Raw genomic sequence first — 23,004 nt, forward strand, 5'->3', positions numbered from 1 at the left:
AGAGCTGAGTTCCTACATGTGTGCAGAAACCCAAATGCACCTTTCACCCCAGAATCAGAGACAATCATCACTGCTCTGTCACTGAGGCACACCACAGAATGACTCTGGCTGTATTTTGGTTGGAGTGTTCTCATGCCTTGGGTGATTTGATTATTGTGTTCTTCAAATCAGAGGAACACAAAGAGCTGATGAGTTCCTTCTCCACCAACAGGCTAAGATGCCTTTTGATGCCAACAAGCTGTACTGCAGTGAGGTGCTGGCCATTCTGCTGCAGAATAACGATGGTGAGACGTGCCCTGGGGATCCATGTGTTTTGGGGCAGGATCCAGGCTTTTCTCAGATCACAACAGCACCTTCTGCCTTTGCCTTCCCTTTGCCTGTGCTTTCTCTCCCACACGTGTCCTCTCTCGTGCACATGTGCCCTCTCTTTCTCTGCACCTTTTGTACTCTGTCAAGCCATATTGATTTTGTTTGCTGATGTATTGGTGTTAGATGGCTGTAAAATCTGACAGTTAGCTTCATTTTTCTCTCTCTTCTCCCCCTTCCCCCCACCTCTGTCTAGACAACAGAGAATTGCTCGGGGAGCTGGATGGGATCGATGTGCTGCTTCAGCAGTTATCTGTGAGTAATTCATGTGCACATCAGGAGAGGGGCAGGCTGGGTGTGGGGAGGTGGGACATGTTCTGGCTGTAGGTCTCTCCTAGCCATCTGTAGGTACTGGTGCACAGCAGGACTTCGTGTTTGGTGGTGGCACAGTCCCTGAATAACTTCCACACAAGTTTTTCACCTGTGGCAAGTGAGGTTCATCCCTGTTTTACAGATGTTAATGTAGGGGTACACAGAAGTTAAATTATTTTGTTATAGTTATGTGGCAAGTTGGAGAAATGCAGGGTTAGGATTTGGCCATCTTCAGCCTTCTGCTCTCCAAGCACTGGGCTGCATTGTGCCTACATCTGAGTAGCTGGAAGTAATGTGCTCTGAGCTCAGGTATGGTTCCTGAGGCAGAACCACCAGTGGGCTGGGGTGACCTGTGCAGTCAGTGAGTTCACCTTCTCCTTGGAGGTCCCGTGTTGTCCAGCAGCTCATTTGTTGGTGCACCATCAGGGTAGTGAAAGGGCAGCAGAGCTGCAGGAGGGAAGGTGTCAGTGAGGTGTCTGGTGCTGCTCTGACACTGCAGGCTTCACCCGTGTCGGATGCTGAAGGCTCATGGTGTAAAATGCTCACACGTACCCTACAAAATGTGTGGACTGAACTGAGCCCTCCTCCTGGACTAATGCTGTTTTCCTTGTCATGCAGGTGTTCAAACGACACAACCCCAGTACAGCAGAAGAACAGGAGATGATGGAGAACCTGTTTGACTCCCTCTGCTCCTGCCTAATGCTCAGTTCCAATCGCGATCGCTTCCTGAAAGGCGAGGGTCTGCAGCTGATGAACCTGATGCTTAGGTACCAATGTAACTCTCATTTTCTCACCTGCCTTTGATGTATCAGCACACCTTCTGGCTAGATAACTGCTTATAAAATTTTTGTGTTAGCATATTTGTCCATTTCCTGTTTCTTTTTTCCAGCATCTATGTTAACCATCTCAGGTACATGAACTCCGCTCTTTGTCTTTGTTTCCTAAGAAATGGGGTTACTGCAGTAGCTGCTGGGAGGTAACAGTGCAGATGTGTGTAGCTGACACCCAGATGAGAGAGTGCTCTAGGTCAGACTGCTAATCCTCTGTGATTTTACAAGACCCATGGGAGAGTAAGAGAGACCCTTTGGATGTCTCTAGGGAGAAGGTTTTCCTTTTTGTTCCACATTTCAAGCTTCCCTATATTGTGTGTCCTGTGAGCTGGTGAAGTTTTGTGGACGTTGATACAAAAATGGCTTTTGTGAAATGGGCATAAGTGCATTTCTTCATGTGACATGTTTTATCACACTGTGAATCTCCAGGGCTTCTCTGCTCTCTCTTCACTTTTGTTTTCTACTCTGTCCCCAAGCTGCCCAGCTGCCTCAGAGCAGGGTTCTGGCTGACCCTGATGTCCCTGGTGGCACAGCTCTGGCTGTTCCTGGTGGCACAGCTCTGGCTGTCCCTGCTGTCCCGGGCTGCCTGCAGTGTCCAGTCAGCAAACACCAACAAGAGATGGTGTATTCCTGCAGCATGGCTGGGTAATGTGCAGCAGAAGGGAACTGAATAAATAACCAAACACGGATTATTCAGATAGGAACACTGGGTTTTCTTGTGGCTAATTAAAGAAAAGCTCCAAAACTAAGAAGGAGAGGGAAGCCTCCCTCTGCCTCCAGTACTGAGCTGCTAAGCCAGCCTTGCAGAACTAATTACTTGGAGTTCTTTTGCCATATGGGTGGGACTCAGTGTTTAGATTTTTAATAGTTTTCTTCCTTATTTTTGGACTCTTCTGTTTATGACTCTGTATCAGGATCCCAGTTGGAGAATTATGACGAGGAAAATTTCTTCCTGGATGCATTTCCCCCCCAGCTGTTATGAAGGGGCTAGAGGGGACTTGACTGCCAGCAGCAGCTCTGTCTAACAGAAGGGGCTTCCAAGACCTCAGTCTTTTGATGCTTATGAACTTGGCTTACCCTGCAGTCTGAAGGGGGTTGGGGAAGTGACAGTGGACAGAAGTAACAATTCACAGAATATTTTCTAGAAGCTTGTATCACTGCTGTCCATAGCATAGACTATACCAGCAGTTGATTTTTCTATTTTTTCAAAAACTCTTCTGATCTAGTTCAGATAAGTAGAGAAGCTGAAATTCTTCTTGCCTCACTGTTTACACTAGGCAATTATGTGAGTTGATGGTTGACTGGGTCTTGTCTCCAGACTGTGCTGAGTTTTTCTTCACTGCCTCAGTACCCACAGTCTAGTGTTGGAAACAGGGAGTGAACCTTCATAGCTGTGATCTAGAGAGCTGCATGGGAGGGTAACACTTCTGTGTCTTCTTGATACCATCATGATAAACAACAGATAGAAGTGCCACTCAGTTGTGATTGACCACCTTGCCCACAAACAGGGCAGAATATTTTTCTCTCCTGACGGTGTCCTCTGGAGGGGGGGAGAAAGCTGTTATTTTTGTTTTGCCTTTGACAGTGGTTAATCATTGTACCATGGGCTGCGTGGATGAAAGGACAAATAAGCAAAGTTGAAAGTTTATTGACATGATGTGAGATAGATAAGCTGTGTGAGAATAAAGATATCAGGCTTGAATCTCCATTACTGTCTTAGAGAACACAGCATTCTGTATCCAGTGCTGCCCCATACATCTGGCTGAGCTGTTCTGTTAATAACAGGCATGCACACAGACCTGCAGAGGAGTGCAGCATCCTTCAGCTGAGTGTTTAACATGCTTGAGAGATTCCTGTAGACAGGACTGCTTTCTGTTCTGCTTGGCCTTAGCCAACAGAGGAAGGTGGTGGTGTTTCATGTGAATTTCTGCTAGTTTATGGTGAGGTCATGGTGACACCTGAAAATGAGCATGATGCAGCTGGTGGGCTTGAAGTGCATGTCCTTAGCAAGCTGTGCCCTGGACCTGGGGTTGTCTCAGGCTTTCAGTGCCCAGGGGGAATTGCTGTTGGGCACTGGGAGTGGAGCTGCACCAAGCCAGTACATGGGAGGTGATCAAAGGGGTCTGGGAGAAGAGCAGATTGAGGGGCATTGATCATGTGACAGCAGAAATGAAGCAGACAGTTTAGAAGTAGGAGCAGAGCGTGGGTATGCAGAATTATTTGATTTGCATCTCTGCAGCAATGAGGCTTATTTATTCTATGGAGTGTCTCTATCAAAAATAAGGTAGTTTTCAAGGTGGTAGCCACCAGTTTATAGATGTCACATGGAATTAAATTCAATTATTTTTTTAGGTTGGGGAGCACTTTTTAGTACACAGTCCCTCAGCCTTACCTTGGTAACCTAAATGCAGTTTACCTTACAAAGCCAAAAGAGAGAAAAACAGGCTTGTAATGTCAGTTCCCTGGCACACACTGACAGGAAGCTTATTGCTTTTGCTGTAAAATTGTGTTAAGGTTTGGAGGAGATTCAGCCACTGGTTCCCAGGGGATGTGTCAAGAAGATTCTCTGTTGCATAGGAAAAATGACATGTGGCTTTCCCAGTTATTAGGCAGGAGTGTGTGTGTTTGCACATGGACAAGGGCAGCTGATGGGAATGGGCCTCACTTGGGCAGCACGAGCCCAGTTCTGCAGCTGGTCAGTGGGGTCTCTGGGCACTCTGAAAACATTTCCTCTTATACAGCAAGAGCAAGATGAAAATGGGCAACTCTGTATGTCTCCCCAAAGCTTGACTATAGCTATTTCAGGGTATATTTTTTATGATTATTAAAATCCTGTTATGTTTTCTTGTCCTGCTGTTCCTAATGACCCCGTGGAAACTTAGACTGTCTCTTTACTAAATCTTCTGGTTAACTAAATGGAACTATTTTATGCTACACTTTGCCAGGAAACCTAGTACTCTGCTTTTGCTAGTAATTTGAAAAGTGAGAGATTGTGTTACATGAATATGGAAAGTCCAAATTATGTTAGCACCTATTCTTTTTGAAATAATAAAGATACCAAACCAGTTCTTTTGGGTGTAATGGCATAAAAAGAAGGAAAATAATGGTTAGCAAATAAAGTTGTAATTCAGAGTTTTCCCTGAAGGCTGAGGTCACTCCCTATTTGGTGGTACTCACATATGCTTGTCTTTGAATTAGTGTTCAGCTAAAAGTTCCCTCAATAAGCACAGATGAGACTAAGACAAACTGCTTGCCCTCTAGCAGAATAAATATTTCAAATAAAATCAACTCTAGACAGTCCAGTCAAGCAGCTATTGATCTCTAAAAGCCTGAACTTAAACCCAATGAATATTCCAGAGATCAGCTCTGTGCAACCTTCCTAAATGCTGATCAATATGCAATTACTTCCCCTGAAACATTTCTTATATTGTCTGGCCCAAGAAGTCCTTTATTTTTAGCTCCCTGTAGAGGGGAGGTGTGGTATGGAGCCACCCACTTCACTCGTGGGCAGAAATTGCTGCTGCACCAGATCCTGTTGGTGTTTTGTGTTGGTGGTTTGATCCTTATTCCAGCTCCACAGCAATCCCTGAGCACCTTATGGTCACGCAGAGCAACCAGTGTGTGCCCAAGGAGAATGGTTCTCTTGTGGTCTCTGCAGGCACAGCTTGTTTCTGGGGTGATTTATTTTTATGTGTGCATGAAGCTGTGTATTTGTTAGAGAGCAAGTTCCCTTGGAGAAGAGGAAATCAGAGGAGATTGCCATGGATTTGGGGTGGAAGGTGGTGGGGCTTGTGGCCCTCCCAGCCTGGGGCAATGTCCTTTGGGACACTGGGGGCTCGTGTTCTTCAGCTCACATCAGCTCCCAGTGATGTTTACCTGCTCTGCTGGTTTTATGGGCTATATTTGTGATGCCTTTCCAGTTCGTGTTTCACAAGATATTTTAAATTTTCCCCTGGATGAATTATAAATTCCTGTGTTTCTGGTCTGAGAGGTTTTGGAGACCATCATTTTCAGACCATCTGTGTGCTATCTGTGTGAGTGACCATCATCAGCATTCTGGACTCGCATTGCAGCAGAATAGCCCAGAATCTCTCTGCATCCTTCAACTGTGATTTCTGGAGCTGGGATTTTATTCATTATAGCTGACCACCAAGATATGCTTACCAAACTTGCTCCTTTATTAAATTGAATTATTGCTAGATCTAAATCCTGATCTTCTTGGTGTGACAGTATTTGCCTTGTGTACCCAGCCCAGTCTCCCCTGCTGTTTTGTGCTAGTGTTTATATGGTGGTGAAGAAATAGCTTTTTTAATAGCTGAGAAATAAAAAATAAGAAAATAAAACCATAACGGTAAAATCTATAAAATGAAATAAAAAGAAAATAGAAAAGAAATATAAATAAAAGACATTAAAAAAGAAATAACCAAGAGCATATTCTCAAGCTGTTTTGAAAAGAGTATTTGTTGAGAAAATGTTCTGGCTTCTTGAAGAACATCTTGCTTAGAGCTTGTGCTCAGACTCTCCATATTTTCCTCATCATATTAATTTCCTATTTCATGCTGTCTCTTTTAAATTAGTATGGTGCAACGTTCCACATGTCCCTGAAAAGTTTAACTTGCATCTTTCTTCCTACAGAGAAAAGAAGATTTCTCGCAGCAGTGCCCTCAAGGTTCTGGACCACGCCATGATTGGACCTGAGGGCACAGACAACTGCCACAAGTTTGTTGACATTCTTGGTCTGAGGACAATCTTCCCACTCTTCATGAAATCACCCAAAAAGATAAAGAAAGTTGGAACAACTGAAAAAGAACATGAAGGTAGGTGTGCTTCCCAAATCCTTCTGATTGTGGTGGAGGATGTGGATGGAAGGCAAGTGTCTGAAAAGTGCCTGCAGGAGGGAGGGGATGGGACCTCCCCGGGTTGTTCAGCTCCTCCTGCAGCTTGCTGGCCCAGGCAGCCTCTGGCTCTGGTGGGCAGGCTCTGGATGACACACTTGCCCTGCTTGTTTTGGTATCAGCAGTTCCTGGCAATTCCATTTCATGTGCTGTTAATAAGTTATTTTACTCCTGTAGGGTCTGTTGTTTGAAGCTCTGACTCTTTGATGCAAAACTCTTTTGAAAAGAGTAATGAGGCAACTGCAAATGTCACCTCAAAAGCAGTGTTTTCATGGCTCTGAGCACTGAAGTGTGACTCGATGAACATCAGGCATTGCAGAAATAAGCTGCATGCTTTTGAAGTTGCCTTTTTTTCCCCTCCCCTGGAAAACTCTGCTTTAACAGAAATCTGCTGTGAAGTATTACTGAGGACCTTATGCTGAACTGAATCTGGGGTCATTCCCTCCTGCTTCTGGTACCATTACCTTTTCCATTTTGTTAATAATTGCCTATGTCTTATAAGAAACTTTAAATACTGCCAGTGATGCTTGAGGTTTTGTGCCAGTTCATTACTCCTCTCAGTTCTAGAAAAGGTGAATGTTGTCCAAGGCTTGAAGAGGTATGAGTGGGTCTCAGGCTTGCCTGGTATCCATCCTCAACTCCTGCAGCAAACTGGGGTGAAGCAGAAGGACACAGCAACAAAATGGGAGCTCTAAGCCCAAATGCTTTGCTTTGTCCTGTCCACACACAGGCTGCCAGCTCCAGCTGTTGTGTCTTGTGTTGCTTGTCTCAGGTAGATAGCAGTGAGGAGGAAATGCTGTCATGTATTCTGGGGTTTCTGTAATAAAATTGCAGAGAGCACAGTTTTGCATAAATGATGGATTTAGGGGATGCTTTGAAATCTTCATCTGCAGTGTGAAAATAAGGTTGTTTAATTCTCACTGAGAAAGCTCAGGCTAGAATGCAAGTGTTTCAGAAGAGGGATCTGGGACTTTGGCTTATGTCATTGACTTAATTTTTCAGTTTGAGAAAGTAAGTTAATCTCTGCCTCATCTGCTTCATCTTGAGACTGCAGATGACATCTGTGCAGTCTTGGCTACTGTGAGGATTAGGTGGCAGTCTGGAGAGCCCTAAAGGGGTCAGTTCCAAAATATTTCTGTGATAGGAAAAAAAGCAAATCTGCCCTCAGGAAAATGGAGTCATGCTTGCAAGCAGCCTTCCTATCCTGCCTCCATCTCATTAATATTCAGAAGAAATGGAGGACATTAAGATGAGTCCAGAAATCAGTTTTCTTTATAATAAACTCTCCCTAAAACACTGCGGTAGGAAGTCCAATTTTCTTTGTTTTGCATCGCTGGGCAGGTGAGTTACTGAGTTTCTAACAATGGGAGTTAATTGAGATGTTTAACAGGGTTCCCTTGGAGCCTGTCACAGCCATTGTCCTGACACGTGTATATGCAGCACAGTATATGTTTTTACTTGGCCAAATGTTGCACCAGCAATGCAGTAATTGCTCTGTGCTTGGGGGCACTGCGGGCGGGTGTTTGGCTCCTGCGAGCTGCTGGCTGAGCCAGGGCCATGCACAGACCCCTGGGTGCCTGATGGGTTGGCAGGGCTGGTGTGATGGGGAATCAGTGCCCTCTGTGCTGTGCTGATCCGGGGAGCATGCTGCACATCTTTTTGTTTATTTATCAAAAAGAACGCTAGCGTTTCGTCTTGTCATCTTTTCCTGTAAAAACTTTCTCCTGTGTTCAAACTGTTAAAAAAAAAAAAAAATTAAATATTAATTGGAGCAAACCTCCTCTGCTTGGAGAGCATTCACATATGTGTCAAATGGAGGAACACACTCCTTTAAAGGATTAACTGGAATGGTTTGTAGCAGAGGCATCAGTGTTTGTTCAGCAGCAGTTCTCAGGAGCTGGGCTGCCAGCGTGCTCTCTGTAATGCCATTGAGATGGTGTCAGGACAGACACTGGTGGGTAAGCTGCTAGATATGAACTCCTTAATGGGCTGTTAACCCTGGACCCTAATTACAGCTGCTTAAAGGATGACCCTGTTACAATGCTTCAGTGCTGGCTGAGGTACCCCCAGCCCAGCCAGAAGGTTTGTCCCTGCACTGCCTCTCCTGAGCATCCCTTTGTCTGCAGCCCATGGGCTCTGGCAGCCTGAGCTGTAGTTAGCAGCAGAGATTCTTCTCATCCAGCATCTGATGCTCCAGCTTCAGAGCACAAAATCTTTCAAAAGTGTCTGGTGGTGGTAGGAAAGTACTTCTGTCTTGATTTTATCGTAGTGTTGCTTTTTACAAAGGAGATAGTCCATAAAATAATGTTTATTTTATGGTCTTGAAGGCAATGTTCTGAATGTGACAAAATAATAAATACCCTAGTGAAAAATATCAGTGTGATTGGTGAGCTTTTATTTATTACTGAAATTTATAATCCAAATTAAATTTGATAAAAATAACTTTTCTGTAATGTATTTCTCTCTTTTATTAAAAGCTAGCATAAAGGTGCCAGTGCTGGTTAGCTGCATTTTAAACACTGTCAGTGTTTAGAAATTATATTACTCTAGGAAGCCTGTGAACAATTTAAATCCAAACTGTGCATATTTATGCTTTATATACACTATGTAATTAGGAAAAAAGAAAGAGAAAATTTCTTAACCATCTTTATGGATTATCTGAGCCTGAAGATTTGGCTGGTGGTGTCTGACTGTTGTTACCTACACTTGGATTTTGTCCAACTTTGTACAGATTGTGATGCGCTTTTGAGGGCATTATGTTTGGGAGAGAAATCTCATTTGAAGCAGTTTCCCTTTTTCTGAGGTAGTGAAGCAACTCAAAACAAAAATTTCCCAGCTGAAGACAGAAGTGGCCTGGAGTTTTCCTGTGTCTGTGGTGTCAGAGTCCTGGTGTGTACCCAGCTGGGCTGGCCAGCTGTGATGAGGAGTCACTGCCTGTCACTGTGGGAAGCAGCATGTCTTGGAGAGGGGTTTGTGTGAGATTGTTGTGTGGCTTTGGTGGCGTTCCCCAGGATGCTGCTTGGCATTGGTGGAGCAGGTGGAAAGGTGGAAGAGGCTGGTCACAGGAGAGAGAGACTTAATGAGAAGTCTTACAGCAGAAATGCATTTAATTCCAGTAGATGATCTGTGTTTTTGTCATTGACTGCTCCCTTCCTTAAGGATTGTGGTTCCTCTAGAAGTGTAATGCAGACACTTCTACACTTCTTGGTGGCATCTTGGCATAAATATAGGTAAGATTTGAAAGAATGCTTCTGCATTATGAATCCTGTCAGGTGGGGAGGCTGTACAAGTGTCTGTGTCTCAGAATCTCTTCTGTTGCAGAGCTGAGGGTCAGCTTGTCTTCACTCTCTGGCAGGGTGCAAGAAGGTCTCTTGGTACTGGGGGTTCCTGCAGCAGCAACTGAATCAAAGTGTTAGATGTAACTTGAAAATCTTGAACAGTCTCAGTGAGCTAAAAATGGAGAAAACACAAATTCCTTCTGAATTAGAGAGTCAGCAGCCAAGCAATCATAACTCGCTTGATAGGCTGTATATTCTCCTGCTCTTTCTCAGGACAGTTATTTGCAGTCTAGTTTTGCTCACCTGGAGACTCTAATGAACTATAAAAGGATGTTTGTCCAATTCATCTTCATTTAAATGCTGTCTCTTGACTTAGATGTCAGTTTTACTTAGGAATGCTTAATTTGATAACTTGAGAATTAGTGCAGCCAATTTCCAAATGAGAATTCCTGTCACTGTGGGGTTTTGCCTGTTCAGCCTCTAACAGTAAGGAAACCTCCTTTGGAGATGTTTAGAAAACAACAGCAAAACCCATTTTCTTAGTAAATCTGTTCCTATTCCCTTGTGCCGTGCAGTAAAAGGTAGCAAAGCCCTTGGCATGAATTCCTGCTGCAGAACTAAGTTCCCTGGGCATGGAAAAGTGAAAAGGCAGCAACAGAAAAATGACCTCAGTATCCTTAGTAACTGAACATCTGCCAGCCAGCAGAAAATGTTTTTCATGTGGTGGTCTTCTGAAGTGAATTCCTAGGGAAGACATCAGTCTGTTTAAACAGAACTTTATTATGCCAATTTGTTATTTTGCCATCATCCCTCCAGCATACAACAGGAATCTGTTACTTGAATGAGCCATGATGCTAGTACCGAGTTGAATTTATCTCAATTAAAGTTAGCATTCTCTGTCAGAAGAACATCACAGAAATAAACTTTCTCAATTGATAGAATTTTGTTTTCCTTTCAGTGTGATGCTTGGATTCCAGCTCACCAGGGGCATTAGGTGTGGAGCTTTCTCTGACCTTTCCAGGCCCCACTTTGCCAATCAGTAAAATCAGTATTCCTTACTGTTGTCAGGATTTTAAGATAAGATTCTTGTTGGCAAAGTATTTTGAGACACTTGAGCAGGTTACTCTCTGAAATGGCAGAGTGTTGATACATGTGAAAACAGGTAAGCTTGTTGGATGATGGAAAAGCACATCCCTGGTTCCAGCTGTGGTTCTGTAAGGGACAAGCACATCCCTGGTTCCAGCTGTGGTTCTGTTGGGGACTCTGCTCTCCTGGAGTCAGTCTGTCCCATCTGTAGAAGCATTTCCCAGGAGTAAGGTGTGGGTGTGAAGCTGGGGAGTTTTGTGTAGAGCCAGGGTATGTGTTTCCACAAGAGGTAGCTTTTTTTTTTTTCCTGGTACTTTCCTGCTCCTAATTAGAAACCACAGTTTATCTTAAGACTTCCTTAGAAGACAGAAGGCTCTGAATTGTATCTGCTGGGTTCACCAGGACACCCTGCACCTAGTGGGTGCTCCCTCCCACACCCAGTACCACTGAGGATGTTCACCTCCTCTGTGTCTGTGCACAGGGGAGTGTATGGGACCTCCCTCCCCTGCTAGGCAGATGTCCCTTATAATGAAATGTAAGAAAAAAAAGGGGAGGGGAGTAATAAAGGGAGAGGAGTGTAATGTTAGGAGTTGATTTGACAGGACCTCCTGCTGCTGCAGCTGCCAGTGCCAGCCATGGAATAGATTAATCTGTATTCCAACACGCCACAGCTGAAGTCAAGATCGATCTAATTAGGGTGTTTTAAACACTGCTTGCATGCTGAAGTCTTCGTGCCTGTCTGGAGAGGGAAGGGCTCTGGAGAGGACTGGGTACAGGGGGGGCACACACGGTGTGACCTGCACAGGAGCTGAGACAGGGCTGGCACGGGGCAGGGGGGAGCAGGGAGCTGGCTGGTGGACAGAGAACAGGGTTATCTGCTCATCACAGAGACACTTCTGCCTTCCCATAGCCATGGCTTGGTGAGATTTTGGGATCTGTATATGAAAACCAGAAGTTGTTTTTGGTGCATGCTAGGTGTCAGCTGGTGGCTGTTACTCCTCTAGGGGAATCATTGGTGGTGCTCACATTGGTGTTTGCTTTTCAGAGGAAATATATTCAGTTGTTCTTAGAAATGGGGGCTAAGCAGCAACTTCTGCCACTGGCCTTGCCTGTTGCCTTCCTTGGAAGTGACTCTGTGCAGGGGCTGTGGGCTCTGGCTGAGCATTGGGTTGTTGAGCATCTCCTGGGTGGGACTGCTTTAATCCACTGAAGGATGGATGCAGCCACTTACCCCATGGCACTTCTCTCACCCCAGGTTTGTCCATGCACATGGATGTTGGTGTTTATTGGACCAGAAGTTGCATTACAACATAATTAGGATTTTGGAGGGGGGGGTGCATGAAACACATTAGCACGTTTTTTGAGGAAGCTGATGAAGAAAAAGGCTTAGATGGTCCAGAAGTATTTCTGTGCAATATTTTTTTTGACATTTCAAGCAGGCTACTAGATATTTCCTGGATTTTCTGGAGTGATAGGTTGAAAGAATAACTTCATTCTTAAAAAAAACCTGTGTCAGCTTCTTCAGACTTTTCAGTAGTTCTAAAGATTTTATTGATAAAATGGATAAGCATCTGTGTATGAACACCAAAGCAAAAATGATGGCTAAAATACATTTCCTAGTAAAGGAGTGTTGAGAAACAGCCATGAACATATATCATTGCTGAGAATATTACTACTAAAATACTGTGTCAACACTCCTAAACACTTCCAAAAAAAGAAGGTTTGGGGAAAAGCAGTGTGAAATATAGAATGTTGGCTTCTTTCTACACCAGCAGAGCATCTGTTGGGATGTATTTAAAAAAAAAAAAAAAAGGTCTTAATTTTTGTAATTTTTTTTCACCTTAAGAAAGCATGAGCTTGCAAGGTCTTTGGAGGCATTTGCATTATTTTTAATGTAGACACCTAATTTGGTGTGGTGTTTTTGTGTAGTAAGTGTTTGTCTGCAGCAGGAGGGTGCCCTGCCAGCCCCAGAGCCATCCCTCTCCCCCTTATCCTGTCCAAATGACGGAGCAGCCGCGGCGCCGGCCGCACGATAAACCTGTTATCAGTCCTGCTCCTCCTGCCAGCAGCTCTCCCAATCTCTTTGGTACATGAAAAATTGACACCACCTCGGGCAGAAATCTGTTTCTTAGGAAGCTACATTTATAAGTAGCTAATGGAACGGGGGTGTGGGTGCCTGTGTGCAGGCTCTTCTCGCTGCTGCCCTGGCGCAGTGTGCAGATAAGGGGTGCTGCGGGGGGGCAGACACAACTTGGAGGAGCTGTCTGCCTTCTCCTTCCTGCCAGGGGTGGGTGCAGCAGCTCCCTGCAAACACATCAGTGCTGCTTGTTCTTTGTGGGCTGCTGCAATCGATCATGGCTCCTTGTGGCTCCAGGCTAGGCAGCGCCGTGGAAATGCATGTTAAAATGGTTTGGTGGTAATAAGATGATGATCCCTTTCCTCAGCACCTTGCATTTTCCTCTCTGACAATAACAAGGCTTGGCACCCCTTCTCCTCTCCCCACCGCTGTGGGTGAGGGAATGTTTATGGCCATTATTGTTCATCAGTCTTAATCAGCAAGATTACATCGAGGACATCTTGGAGAAGTTACAGTTTTGAATAGATGGAGCTATGTCAGACAGAAGGTCTGTGCTTAGGCAGAAGTGATACCAGATGATCTGGCAAGAGAGAAACTCCTGCCTCTCTCATTTATTTGTGCCTTTGTGCTTGGTTTTATTTTCCCGTATTAAAACCACATTCTCCCTGATACTGCCAACATCATTCCTGGTGCTGGCATACCTTGTGCAAGTGATTTGCATCTCTGCATCTCCTGTGACACTGGGGGTGCATGAGCATGGTGTGTGGATGCTCTGCTTCCCTTTCACAAGAGGAGGAAGGCAGATGCCTCCCCTGGGCTCCTTCCCTTGATTCACACAGGCTCCTGGGGTGAGTTGGTTCCTCCACTCTGGGAAGTGTTCATGGGCAAAATGAGAGAGCCAGAGCAGGAGAGTTGTCACCTGAGAGCTTGCCTTGAGGTGTTTCAAACCCAGTATGAGTTTAAATGTAGATTGTATATAAATTGCACATAAAAGTGGTGAATCCTTCTGAAGAAACAAGGACACAGGGAAGCACTTGCTTTTGTGCTTCAGTGACATCTGGTGCAGCCAAGTATTGGTGATTAAAGAAAGCATAAGGCACCCTGCCTGAAAAAGTGCTTTTGGAGAAGGTCATGTGGGTCCTGTCCCTGGAGGACCCAAGAACTCAAGGCCCTATTCTGAGCTAGTGTGTTGATGGACACAGAGCCTGGTGCCCCTTGGTGCCTCCTGTGGTGGTGCCCCCCAAGGGACACCCGTGTCCCTGCAGAACCACTCCTCCAGAGGCCAGCCCTGGGCTCGGGGCACTCAGTCAGTCTCCTTTCCAAGGGAAGCTGTGGTTGGACATTCACACTGACTTTGTCTCTTGGGTGCTTTCAGCATCAACTCTTCACTTGGTTTCAAAGTCTGTGCTGTAAAATATGACCCCCAGGCCCAATTTGGAAGAGTGTAGAACATGCTTATTTGATCACTTCTGGTTTGTTGGAGCACATTTGTACTCAGTCCACAGGTTTTCTGGAAATGATTGTGCTTGGTTTGAGGATTCTTCCCTCTAGCTAACACCAGTTCCATCTACAGTTGTTCCTGTTGCAATACCCACTCCCTCTTTGGTAGCTTCAGGGTCATTTGTGTGGCAGTGCCAGGGTTGCCCTTGGCCCCAAGGAAGGAGGCAGCAGTGCCTTTAGCTGGGGTGGAGGAGCCCAGGGAGGGAAACAGGAGCAGAACTTGGGCTTTACATGAGACACTTTTCCCAGGTGACTGAGGGGAAGAGGGAGCAGAGCATCAGAGCCAGAGGGGACCTGGCTGGCTGGGCTGTGATGGGCAAGGAGGTGTCTGTGCTCCCTGCCAACACAGCTCACTGCTCTCCCCAGCACTGGGAGGGAAACAGGGCTCCTCTTACCAACAGTGACACACAGGAGTGCTAGGAGTAGAATTAATGGCATGTTACAGAGAAAATAAGCTCCTGTTCCTGATCTCAGCATGCAGTTTTCATTTTGTACCCCCAGAACATGTCTGTTCCATCCTGGCCTCCCTCCTGCGAAACCTGAGAGGGCAGCAGAGGACACGGTTACTGAATAAATTCACAGAGAACGACAGTGAGAAGGTGAGTGCTGAATGTGTGCCTGCAGTTCTGGGCTGCCAGGCTGGGAGGGTGCTGGGTACCAGCAGGGTGCCTGCACGAGCTCCCTGAGCAACTGAGAAGCTGTTACTGAAGCAGCTAGAGAGACTCTCCCAGCCATTCTTTGCTCACACATGTTATCTACAAACTGGAGAGTGTGTCACATTAGTGGTGTTTACTCTGGGAAATTCTTTCCAAAATATTTACATGGTGGTGGATAGATCAAACAGCTGTGAAACAGAAACAGCAGCTTTTGCAAACCAGTGATTGCCAAGGGATTTGTAAATTCCACCACTGGGGAGATACTAGTTCCTTAGTATTCCTCATTAGTGATCTTAAAGGTGTTTTTCATAACCTGTTCTACCCACTGCAGAAAATTTCCCATTAGTAGATGGGCTTCCAGTTGCCTGGTAGTGTTCAGAGGGGAGCAGGGGAGCTGTGACATGTCTGACACCTTTAACTTAAGCTTGGCCACATACAGCAGAGAGAGAGAGGTCTGTTAAGGAAACCAGGGGAACTGGAGAACCACATCTCAGGAGAGCAAGCCACAGACATGTGTCTATTTGCTGCCTCTTAGCTGGAGCTGACGAGACCATGTTGTGATGTGGGATTACACTCAAATGCCTGCAGACTCAGCGTGTTCATCTGACCACACTTGTACTGTCCTTGTGTAATGCATTCTTTCCTGGGAGTGACAGAGTCGCCTGCTACTCTGTGCAGACTGCAGCTGGGAGGAAAACAACATAGCATGAAGGATTAAAGATGATTGCATTGCTCTTTTTTCTTGCTTAGGTCTTTCTCTTCTGCCCTTGCAGGTTGATAGGCTGATGGAACTGTATTTTAAGTACCTGGATGCCATGCAGGCGGCTGATAAGAAGATTGATGGAGAGAAACATGTATGTATGTCTCAAGTTTTGCCAGCTCATGTCTGCAGTCCCTCTGCATGTTGTCTGCATATAACTTTGGGCTCAGCCAGGTCACTCTTCTGAGCTGTGCCCTCATACCTCTGCTGTTACCTCCTTGCTCTTACTGTCCTGCTCTCCAGCTTCCAGTTAACTGCAAGTGAAATGGGCTGAGAACATTAGAGGTGGTGCTTCTAGTGTTTCCTCAAAGTGAATTTTACTGGGAGCTTAAATTTGCCTTTGCTTTTACTTGGCTGCAATCTTGCGTGGTTTGGCAGATGGAGAGTAAGTGAAATGCAGAGAGACAATTACATGATAATGCACGAGGCCTCCTACCCTGGTCTTCAGAGTTCTGATCGGCTGTGCGGAAGCGTCTATTTTGATTAGTGAGCTGGGGCTGCAGCCAAAGGCTGCTGAGCTCCCTGCACACCAGCAGTGAATCGTTTTGAATGACATGAGCCTTGGTACCACACAGTACTTCCTTGGAATTGAAGCTGGAACAGACTTTTTGAAAGGGAATGAGCTGCTGGAGTCAGGTAGCAGCTTGCAGAGCTGTTAGCGAGCTTGGCTGGCTTCCCACAAGATTATCTGTATCACACTGAAGAGGGTGTGAGATTGATCAGCACTGACAGAGAGTAATGACCACAGCCACTGTCCCTGCACACGGTCTAGCTCGGTGTGCCACGGCCACAGCCCCTGCCAGGACCAGCACACAGCTGGCTGCCCGCTGGCACAGCCACTCTGCTGGGCACCAGTGAACATTCTGAGGGCAGTGGGGCTCACGGTGCTGCTGCTGCTGCTGCTGCTGCTGAGAAGGGCACAGGGGTGAGTGATGGATGGAGGTGCTGCTGCTGCCAACCTCCAGGCTCCATATGGACAGGGGCAGCTCCAGAAATGATTGGTGGCCTGAAGAACAGCCTTCACCCTTTCTTGCTATCCCTTCCAGGCTTCATTCATCCTCGGAACAGGGGAAGGAATTATTTATTCTTTACATTTCAGTCTTGGTGTGTATTTTAGAACTCAAAACACAGAATGGATTTTCCTGACTGAAGCCTTGTGGTGTCTGGGCAGCTGCTGTACAGCGCCTTGACATGCAGCATGCAGAGCAGAGGTGTATGCCCTTTATTCAAAAAGGTCCTGAAGCAGCCTGCAAATGTTAACACCTGTAGCAAGCAGCCAGCAAGAAGCAGGGGTGGAGGGAATTTGAGCATGAAGTAGTTTGTGTAGATGTTCTTTAATTAATATTAACCTCTTTGTGTTTACTGATGCACAAGAGAAACGAAACCCAAGGGCCATTTTTTTTTCTCCTGTATTCAGAGGCCACTGTGCTCTTGCCCTGCTGCAGGCTCTGTGGGCTGGAATGGCTAGGGTAAGGGTGCCTCAGTTCTTCACCCCTATTAGAGCTAGGAGTAGGATTTGGCAGAAACATCTTGTATATTGGGCACAATGCATATGAAATCCAGTGCTGAGGTTCGTTCATAGCTTGGAACACCCTTGGAATTATTGTTTGCTTTGTTCTGTAGCATCTTCAAATGGTCAGTGGGAAAGAGTCTGCTGAAAGCTGAAGTGGCTGAAGCATTTTCCCCATGCAGAAGTAGGCTGAAGCCATCACTCTGTCCATCAAATCACGGTGTTGTCTGGCTATGACAGGTTTTATGGAGCACTTTCATGTTTCTAGCTGTGGCACATGAATCACTGAAGTGGATGGTGTGAATTGGTCCTTTAGAAACTGTGCTGTGTCACTTGGGGGCTTTTGACCTTCCTCTTGCAGTACAGGACATAGTATCCCTCAAATCTGGTGTACAGATCCTCGCCTTTCCCCCTGTTCCAAAGAAGAACAATACCTGATGCAATTTTACAGGTTCAGCCTGTGCTGATAGTGGGATCCAAGCCTGATGGACAGAGCATCTTGCTGGAAGTCTTGCATTACAAGAGGAGAAACCCTGATTATACAATGAATGACTGAGTGTATCATAGCTGTTTTATCTTTAGCAGTGCAGCTGGCATACGAAGGTCCTGGTCTTGCAGTTATCTTCTTTTTTTTTTTCTTTTTTTTTTTTTTCTTTTAGCTTGTCTTAATTTAGTGATTTGGTTTGTAGCCCAGCCCTCCAGCCTGTGGCAGTGAAGGTGTGGGAATTGCTGAGAACAGAAGGGAGGGTAGGAATTTCTGAAGCTAGCTGTTTCTGAGGCAGAGTGGTTGTAATGAAATTGCACCCTTAATCTGGATGGTGAAACAGGATGAGGTCCAGTAAGGCCCTTCTCAGTGTTGCCGTTTGTTTGCTTCTGTGGAATCGGTTCAGAAGGGATCAGAGGTGATAACTTTAATGATTACCCTAACTACCATGTGAAACCATGAAGTAAAGTCCATGTGAGCATTTGTTTCCAACACCTGATGCCTGTCTTAGCATTTTTTTCTGAGTTTTTAGTTAATGACACCTAGAAAATATCTTGTTTTCCCTCATATTCTTTAATTCTTCTGTAGGAAATGGTGCACAGTCCTATGAACTCCCTCTGAAGTGAGGTGTAATGACAGGAGGCAGCAATAGCCTTAATGATCTCTAAAGAAAGCAGGCAGAGGCAGGAGATGGTTTGATATTTTTATAGTTCCGCAGAAAATTATGTTCAGCAGGTTTATTTGATAAAATATTCTCACCAGACACTTTGTGCTATAATGACTTACAAATTACATGCTAATTGTGCTACGGTTAAGTCATTCCATCCTTGAAAGGCAGAGGTGGAACTCCTAGCACAAGAGCAGTGTCTGCAGATTCAGGTAACTGTAAAGGATTTGTCCCAGCCCATCCTTCACTTTGGTTTAGACAGAGTGAGGAGCCTGGAGTGGTACCCAGGGCAGGACGTAGCCTTAAACCTTGAGTTGGCTGTTAGCTGGTCTGAAAGCACATCCTGAGCACGGCTTCCTCAGTGACACAGACAGAAAGTGGGGGGAGTGCTTGTGTAGGAGACTGTGTTAGTTATTTTCCTGCAGGGCCATTCAGAGCCTTCCCCTCTCTGGTGACCTGGGCTGGCCTCACCATCCCACCTGGCAGGGGAGTGAAACCAGGATCCTGCAGAGCATCTTATTCCTGACCAGCACCCATCCCTCCTGCTCTGCCCCACTGTGTGCTGGGGGTGGAGGCAGGAGCAGGACATGGAGGATTTTAGGGGCCTTAATCCAGTGACCATGTGGAGCCCATGTGATCTTTCATACAGCAGATCCATTGTGCCTTTAGGTTTCCAACCTCTGCTTGACACCCTGAGGCTTGTCAGTCCTGCCTCATTAGTGTGAGAGAAGCTCATTTTAGCTTCACAGAAGCCCATCTTACTGCTGTCTTCTCCCATCAGCAAGGGGCATCTCAGTACATATTGTTGGCAGATTCGAAATGGCACCTGAGTGCTCATTTGGAGGTTAGTGACTTGACAGCTTTGAAAGAGAGACAAAGTGGAAAGGTGGCTGTTTGGTACTGTACTGGGAGGCAGATTAGCATTTAAAGGGTGGCTGTGGTTCTAAAAAAATAAAAAAGACTGTGAAAAGGCTCCTTAAAACTATACTTGTCTTCTAATTCACATCTGCTTAATTTACTGGCAGAAAATAATCTTGCTTCTCTGTTGAGAGGGGCTGTTGTAAGTGCTGCCTCCTCTGTGTAATCAAGACAGCAGTTACCTGGATCGGCTCCTGTGATGGCCGTGCTTGGATCAGAATGCAGAACAGACATGGCCTTTGTTTCCTGCTCTGGAGATTCAGAACCCTGGCCTGTTCTTATTTTTCTGTTCAGGAATTTAGCACTGTTGAGAAGAGCAGCCAATAAGCCTGTGTGCAGCGAGGAGGGGAAGCAGCAGTTCAGGAGCTGCCATCTCTCTGGGATGGGGTGTTTGATATTTCAGTCGATGCTCCTGCTCTCTGATGAGCCCGACTCAGCACTGTTTAGTTTAGAGACCAGATTCCTGCAGTTTGGCACGGATGTAAGGCGAGGAAAGTCACTCTGCACAAAATTGGCTTTTTCTTTTTGCTGGCAGGAGCTTGTGTGCAGGTGTTGCCCGGTCCTGCCTGTGATTTTTGGGAACCTGAACCACAGCTGTGCAGGTTCTGGAGTCCCTGGGTTCTGCTGCCGGTGAATCCTGCAGTGTGGCCACAGTGCTGACCTGACAGCACAGGCAGCTGGGCATTGGGTTTTAAACTTAACATTTTCTTTCACTGGCAGGCCAGATTTCTAGAAGGAGAGAAGTGTTTCATCACCAGAGCTTTCCTCTCACTTTCTGGGGACAGTGGTGAACAGCCATGCTTCAGAATCCCTGCATCTGTTGTCTGTGTGCTGAGCACCCCCTGCGTGCTTTCCAGTGAGAAGCTCCTTGTGTTCATTTTCCTTCTTGTGCCCAAAAGACTCTGCCTATAATTAGGTATGAGGCCTTGGCTTGACAGAAGATTTCCTAGCCCAACTCAGCTTTGGTGCTGGTGACCTTGCATGTGCTTGCCAGGAGGCTGCGTGCCCCGGGGCAGCGGTCCTTGCCGAGCTGACAGCGCGGTGCTCCGGCTGCTGATGGCTCTAATGAGAAAATATTGCTCTGCTGGTGTGTGCCCACCTGCCAGCCAGCAGCATCATAAATCACAAGAGCTGCAGCGAGCTGGCGGGGGCTGACAAGCTGCTTCCTTTATTTAAGAACAAAACCAAAAAAACAAACCCCAGGATGCAAAAGGTCACCCATGGCATCGGTTATTTTTTGGCCTGTCGGTTGCCATGAAAAGGGATGGCAGGCTGAGGGGTGGACATGGCCTCCCTCTCGGGGGGGACCTGCTCTGAGCCTGCTGCCAGGGCTTTGAGGAAGATGCTCTGTCTGACCAAGACAAATGGGACCTGTTTGGGCAGATCTGACTGGTGAAATGCTGTATGTGAGGAGGAAGAGTGAGCTGGATGCCGGTGGTCTTCTACTGACAGCCCCCAGCAGGGCTTGGCCCCGTCAGTGCCCCAACAAAGGAAGCTGGAGGAGCAAGGCTGGGCATGGTGAAGCTGGGCTCATGCCCAAATGTTGGACCCATTTTCTCATTCCTCAACCAATAATGAACCTGGAAGTCTGGAAGGTCTTAGAGTCCACTGGAGTCATGTTCTGCACTGCTTAACAGCACCCTCAAATGGCCAATAAAAGAGTAGGCTCTATGTTCCATTTTGACAAAGACTTTATAAATAATAGACACACTGGCTTGTTCCATATTCACAGTCCCCAATAACTCAATTGAGAAATGTGATTTGTATGTTTAAATTAAAATTTTCATTTGCAGATGGACACACTTCACAACCAGCAAAGGCAAAGCCTTGTTCAAAACTGAATGAGGCGTTTTGTGAATTTCAGTGAATTATTAGAAATACTTCTTTGATGAGAAATGTATGGATGTTAACATTTTGGGGAACAAAGCAGTTCTTTAAAAACCTGGAAATATCACCACCATTTTGCTGCTACTAATGGGAGGTACTTTGAGAGTCAGCCATCACACCTTTTCTTGGTGCTGCTTTACAGGACATGGTGCGTCGGGGGGAGATAATAGACGATGACATGGAGGATGAATTCTATCTGCGGCGCCTGGATGCTGGTCTCTTTGTTCTGCAGCTCATTTGTTACATCATGGCAGAGATCTGTAATGCCAATGTTCCCCAGGTAAAGCTATATACAAGGTTGGCAGATCATCTGTGTTTCCATCCATGATACAAACAAGACTCTAAATCCTTGCAGGTGCTGCCTCACTGAATAATCTTCTCTTTAATTCCCTTTTTGGGAGGGAACATCCTGCTTATTGCACTTGTGTCTGTACAGCTCCATCAAATTATTGCAGTTGGGAGGGGGTTAGTGGGAACAGCAGCTGATGATTGTCACAGAATTCATACCAGCTGTACTGAGCAAGGTCACGGGTTGAAATGGAAGGCCTTGTTGGCATCACTGCTGAGGGAGCAGTGGAAGGGGGGACATTGTCAGGAGGTCTCACAAAGGCACAGACTACAGCAGGTAACTTTTCTTGATCTGTGCAAAATACTGCATCTCTGCTGGTGTGACTACACTGGGGTTTGTGAATGTGCTCTTTGGTTCCTCCTACCTGAAACTTCCAAAATATTGGTGCTCTGGGACTGTGGACTTGCAAAGCTCAGTTGGGTTTTGGGGATGCTCAGGATTTCTACTCTTTCCTCAAAGTGGGGTTAGGCATGGCTTTGTGTTGTACTGATTTCTTTCTTCTCTTTCCTATCCCTGTCAGATTCGTCAGAGGGTTCATCAGATTCTGAACATGAGAGGCAGCTCCATTAAAATCGTTCGACACATCCTAAAGGGTGAGTGGGGATATTCCTCTGCATGTGTCCTCTCCCTGCCAGGGACAGCCTGCTGGTCACTTTGTAGTGTGAGCCTTTTAATGTAACACTCCTTGACTTCCTGAGCATCTCCAGGCAGCAGTCGAGTGGTGTTCAGAGGTCTGGGCATGGTGGGAATCTCCCTGCTTTGGGCATGCTTTGCCCTGGATTTAGGAGCCTTGCTGTCATGGAACAGCACATCTCTTCATGGAGCCATCAGCTAGAGACTGGCTGGAACTCACTGCTGACATTAACACTAGAGTAAATATTTAAGGGAAGTGTGTGTGTGCATGCTGGAGGGAAGAACAGTGGAGTCTCATCTTTCATTAACATGGCCCTGCACTTTACCATCTACACCATATTAGTATCTGTGGTGTGTTTGTCTTGTTCTTAGTGTCAGATTAATATGGATTATAGTATTAAAGTATCCTCCATTGCTTTAAAATGTAGCTGTTGTGATTTGCAATCCCAGTTTTAAAGAACTGCTTGTTATTTTTAATGCTTATGTTGAATTAGAGCAAGGCTTGTTTGAGCTCTTGTCTGTAGCCTGCTTGTCCTTCAGCAGAGGTGCAGGGCAGGACAGGGACTCCCCCCACAGCCCCTCCGAGGCTGAGCTGGGGATGCTGCCCACAGGAGGTGCCTCTGTGTTGGCTGTGCAGGACATGTCTGCTCCTGACAAGAGGCTCTGTGGTTTTTGGTTGAGGTGAGGAGTCTCTCCTGGGGAGAAAGGAAGGTTGACAGCATCTCCAGGGGAATGGGGCTGTGGGCTGGGTTGTTTCGGTGTCTCTGCTTTCTTTAGGAATAACAATTATGTTCTC

The 23,004-nt window shown here is 46.0% G+C and overlaps 1 protein-coding gene across 2 annotated transcripts in view; it reads left to right on the forward strand.

Annotated features, from left to right (window-relative positions):
• The window catches only part of CTNNBL1 (catenin beta like 1), a 43,616-nt gene that overhangs the window by 16,934 nt on the left and 3,678 nt on the right, over positions 1 to 23,004 (forward strand). For both annotated transcript variants that reach the window (XM_071759468.1, XM_071759467.1), the window contains 8 exons: positions 212 to 284; positions 563 to 621; positions 1,297 to 1,445; positions 6,144 to 6,325; positions 14,846 to 14,943; positions 15,774 to 15,854; positions 21,369 to 21,506; positions 22,096 to 22,168. In XM_071759468.1, coding sequence (XP_071615569.1) covers positions 212 to 284; positions 563 to 621; positions 1,297 to 1,445; positions 6,144 to 6,325; positions 14,846 to 14,943; positions 15,774 to 15,854; positions 21,369 to 21,506; positions 22,096 to 22,168 — 853 coding nt within the window. The remainder of the gene's footprint in view (positions 1 to 211; positions 285 to 562; positions 622 to 1,296; positions 1,446 to 6,143; positions 6,326 to 14,845; positions 14,944 to 15,773; positions 15,855 to 21,368; positions 21,507 to 22,095; positions 22,169 to 23,004) is intronic.

This window comes from Heliangelus exortis, chromosome 16 (genome assembly GCF_036169615.1).
Source record: "Heliangelus exortis chromosome 16, bHelExo1.hap1, whole genome shotgun sequence".
NCBI lineage: Eukaryota > Metazoa > Chordata > Aves > Apodiformes > Trochilidae > Heliangelus > Heliangelus exortis.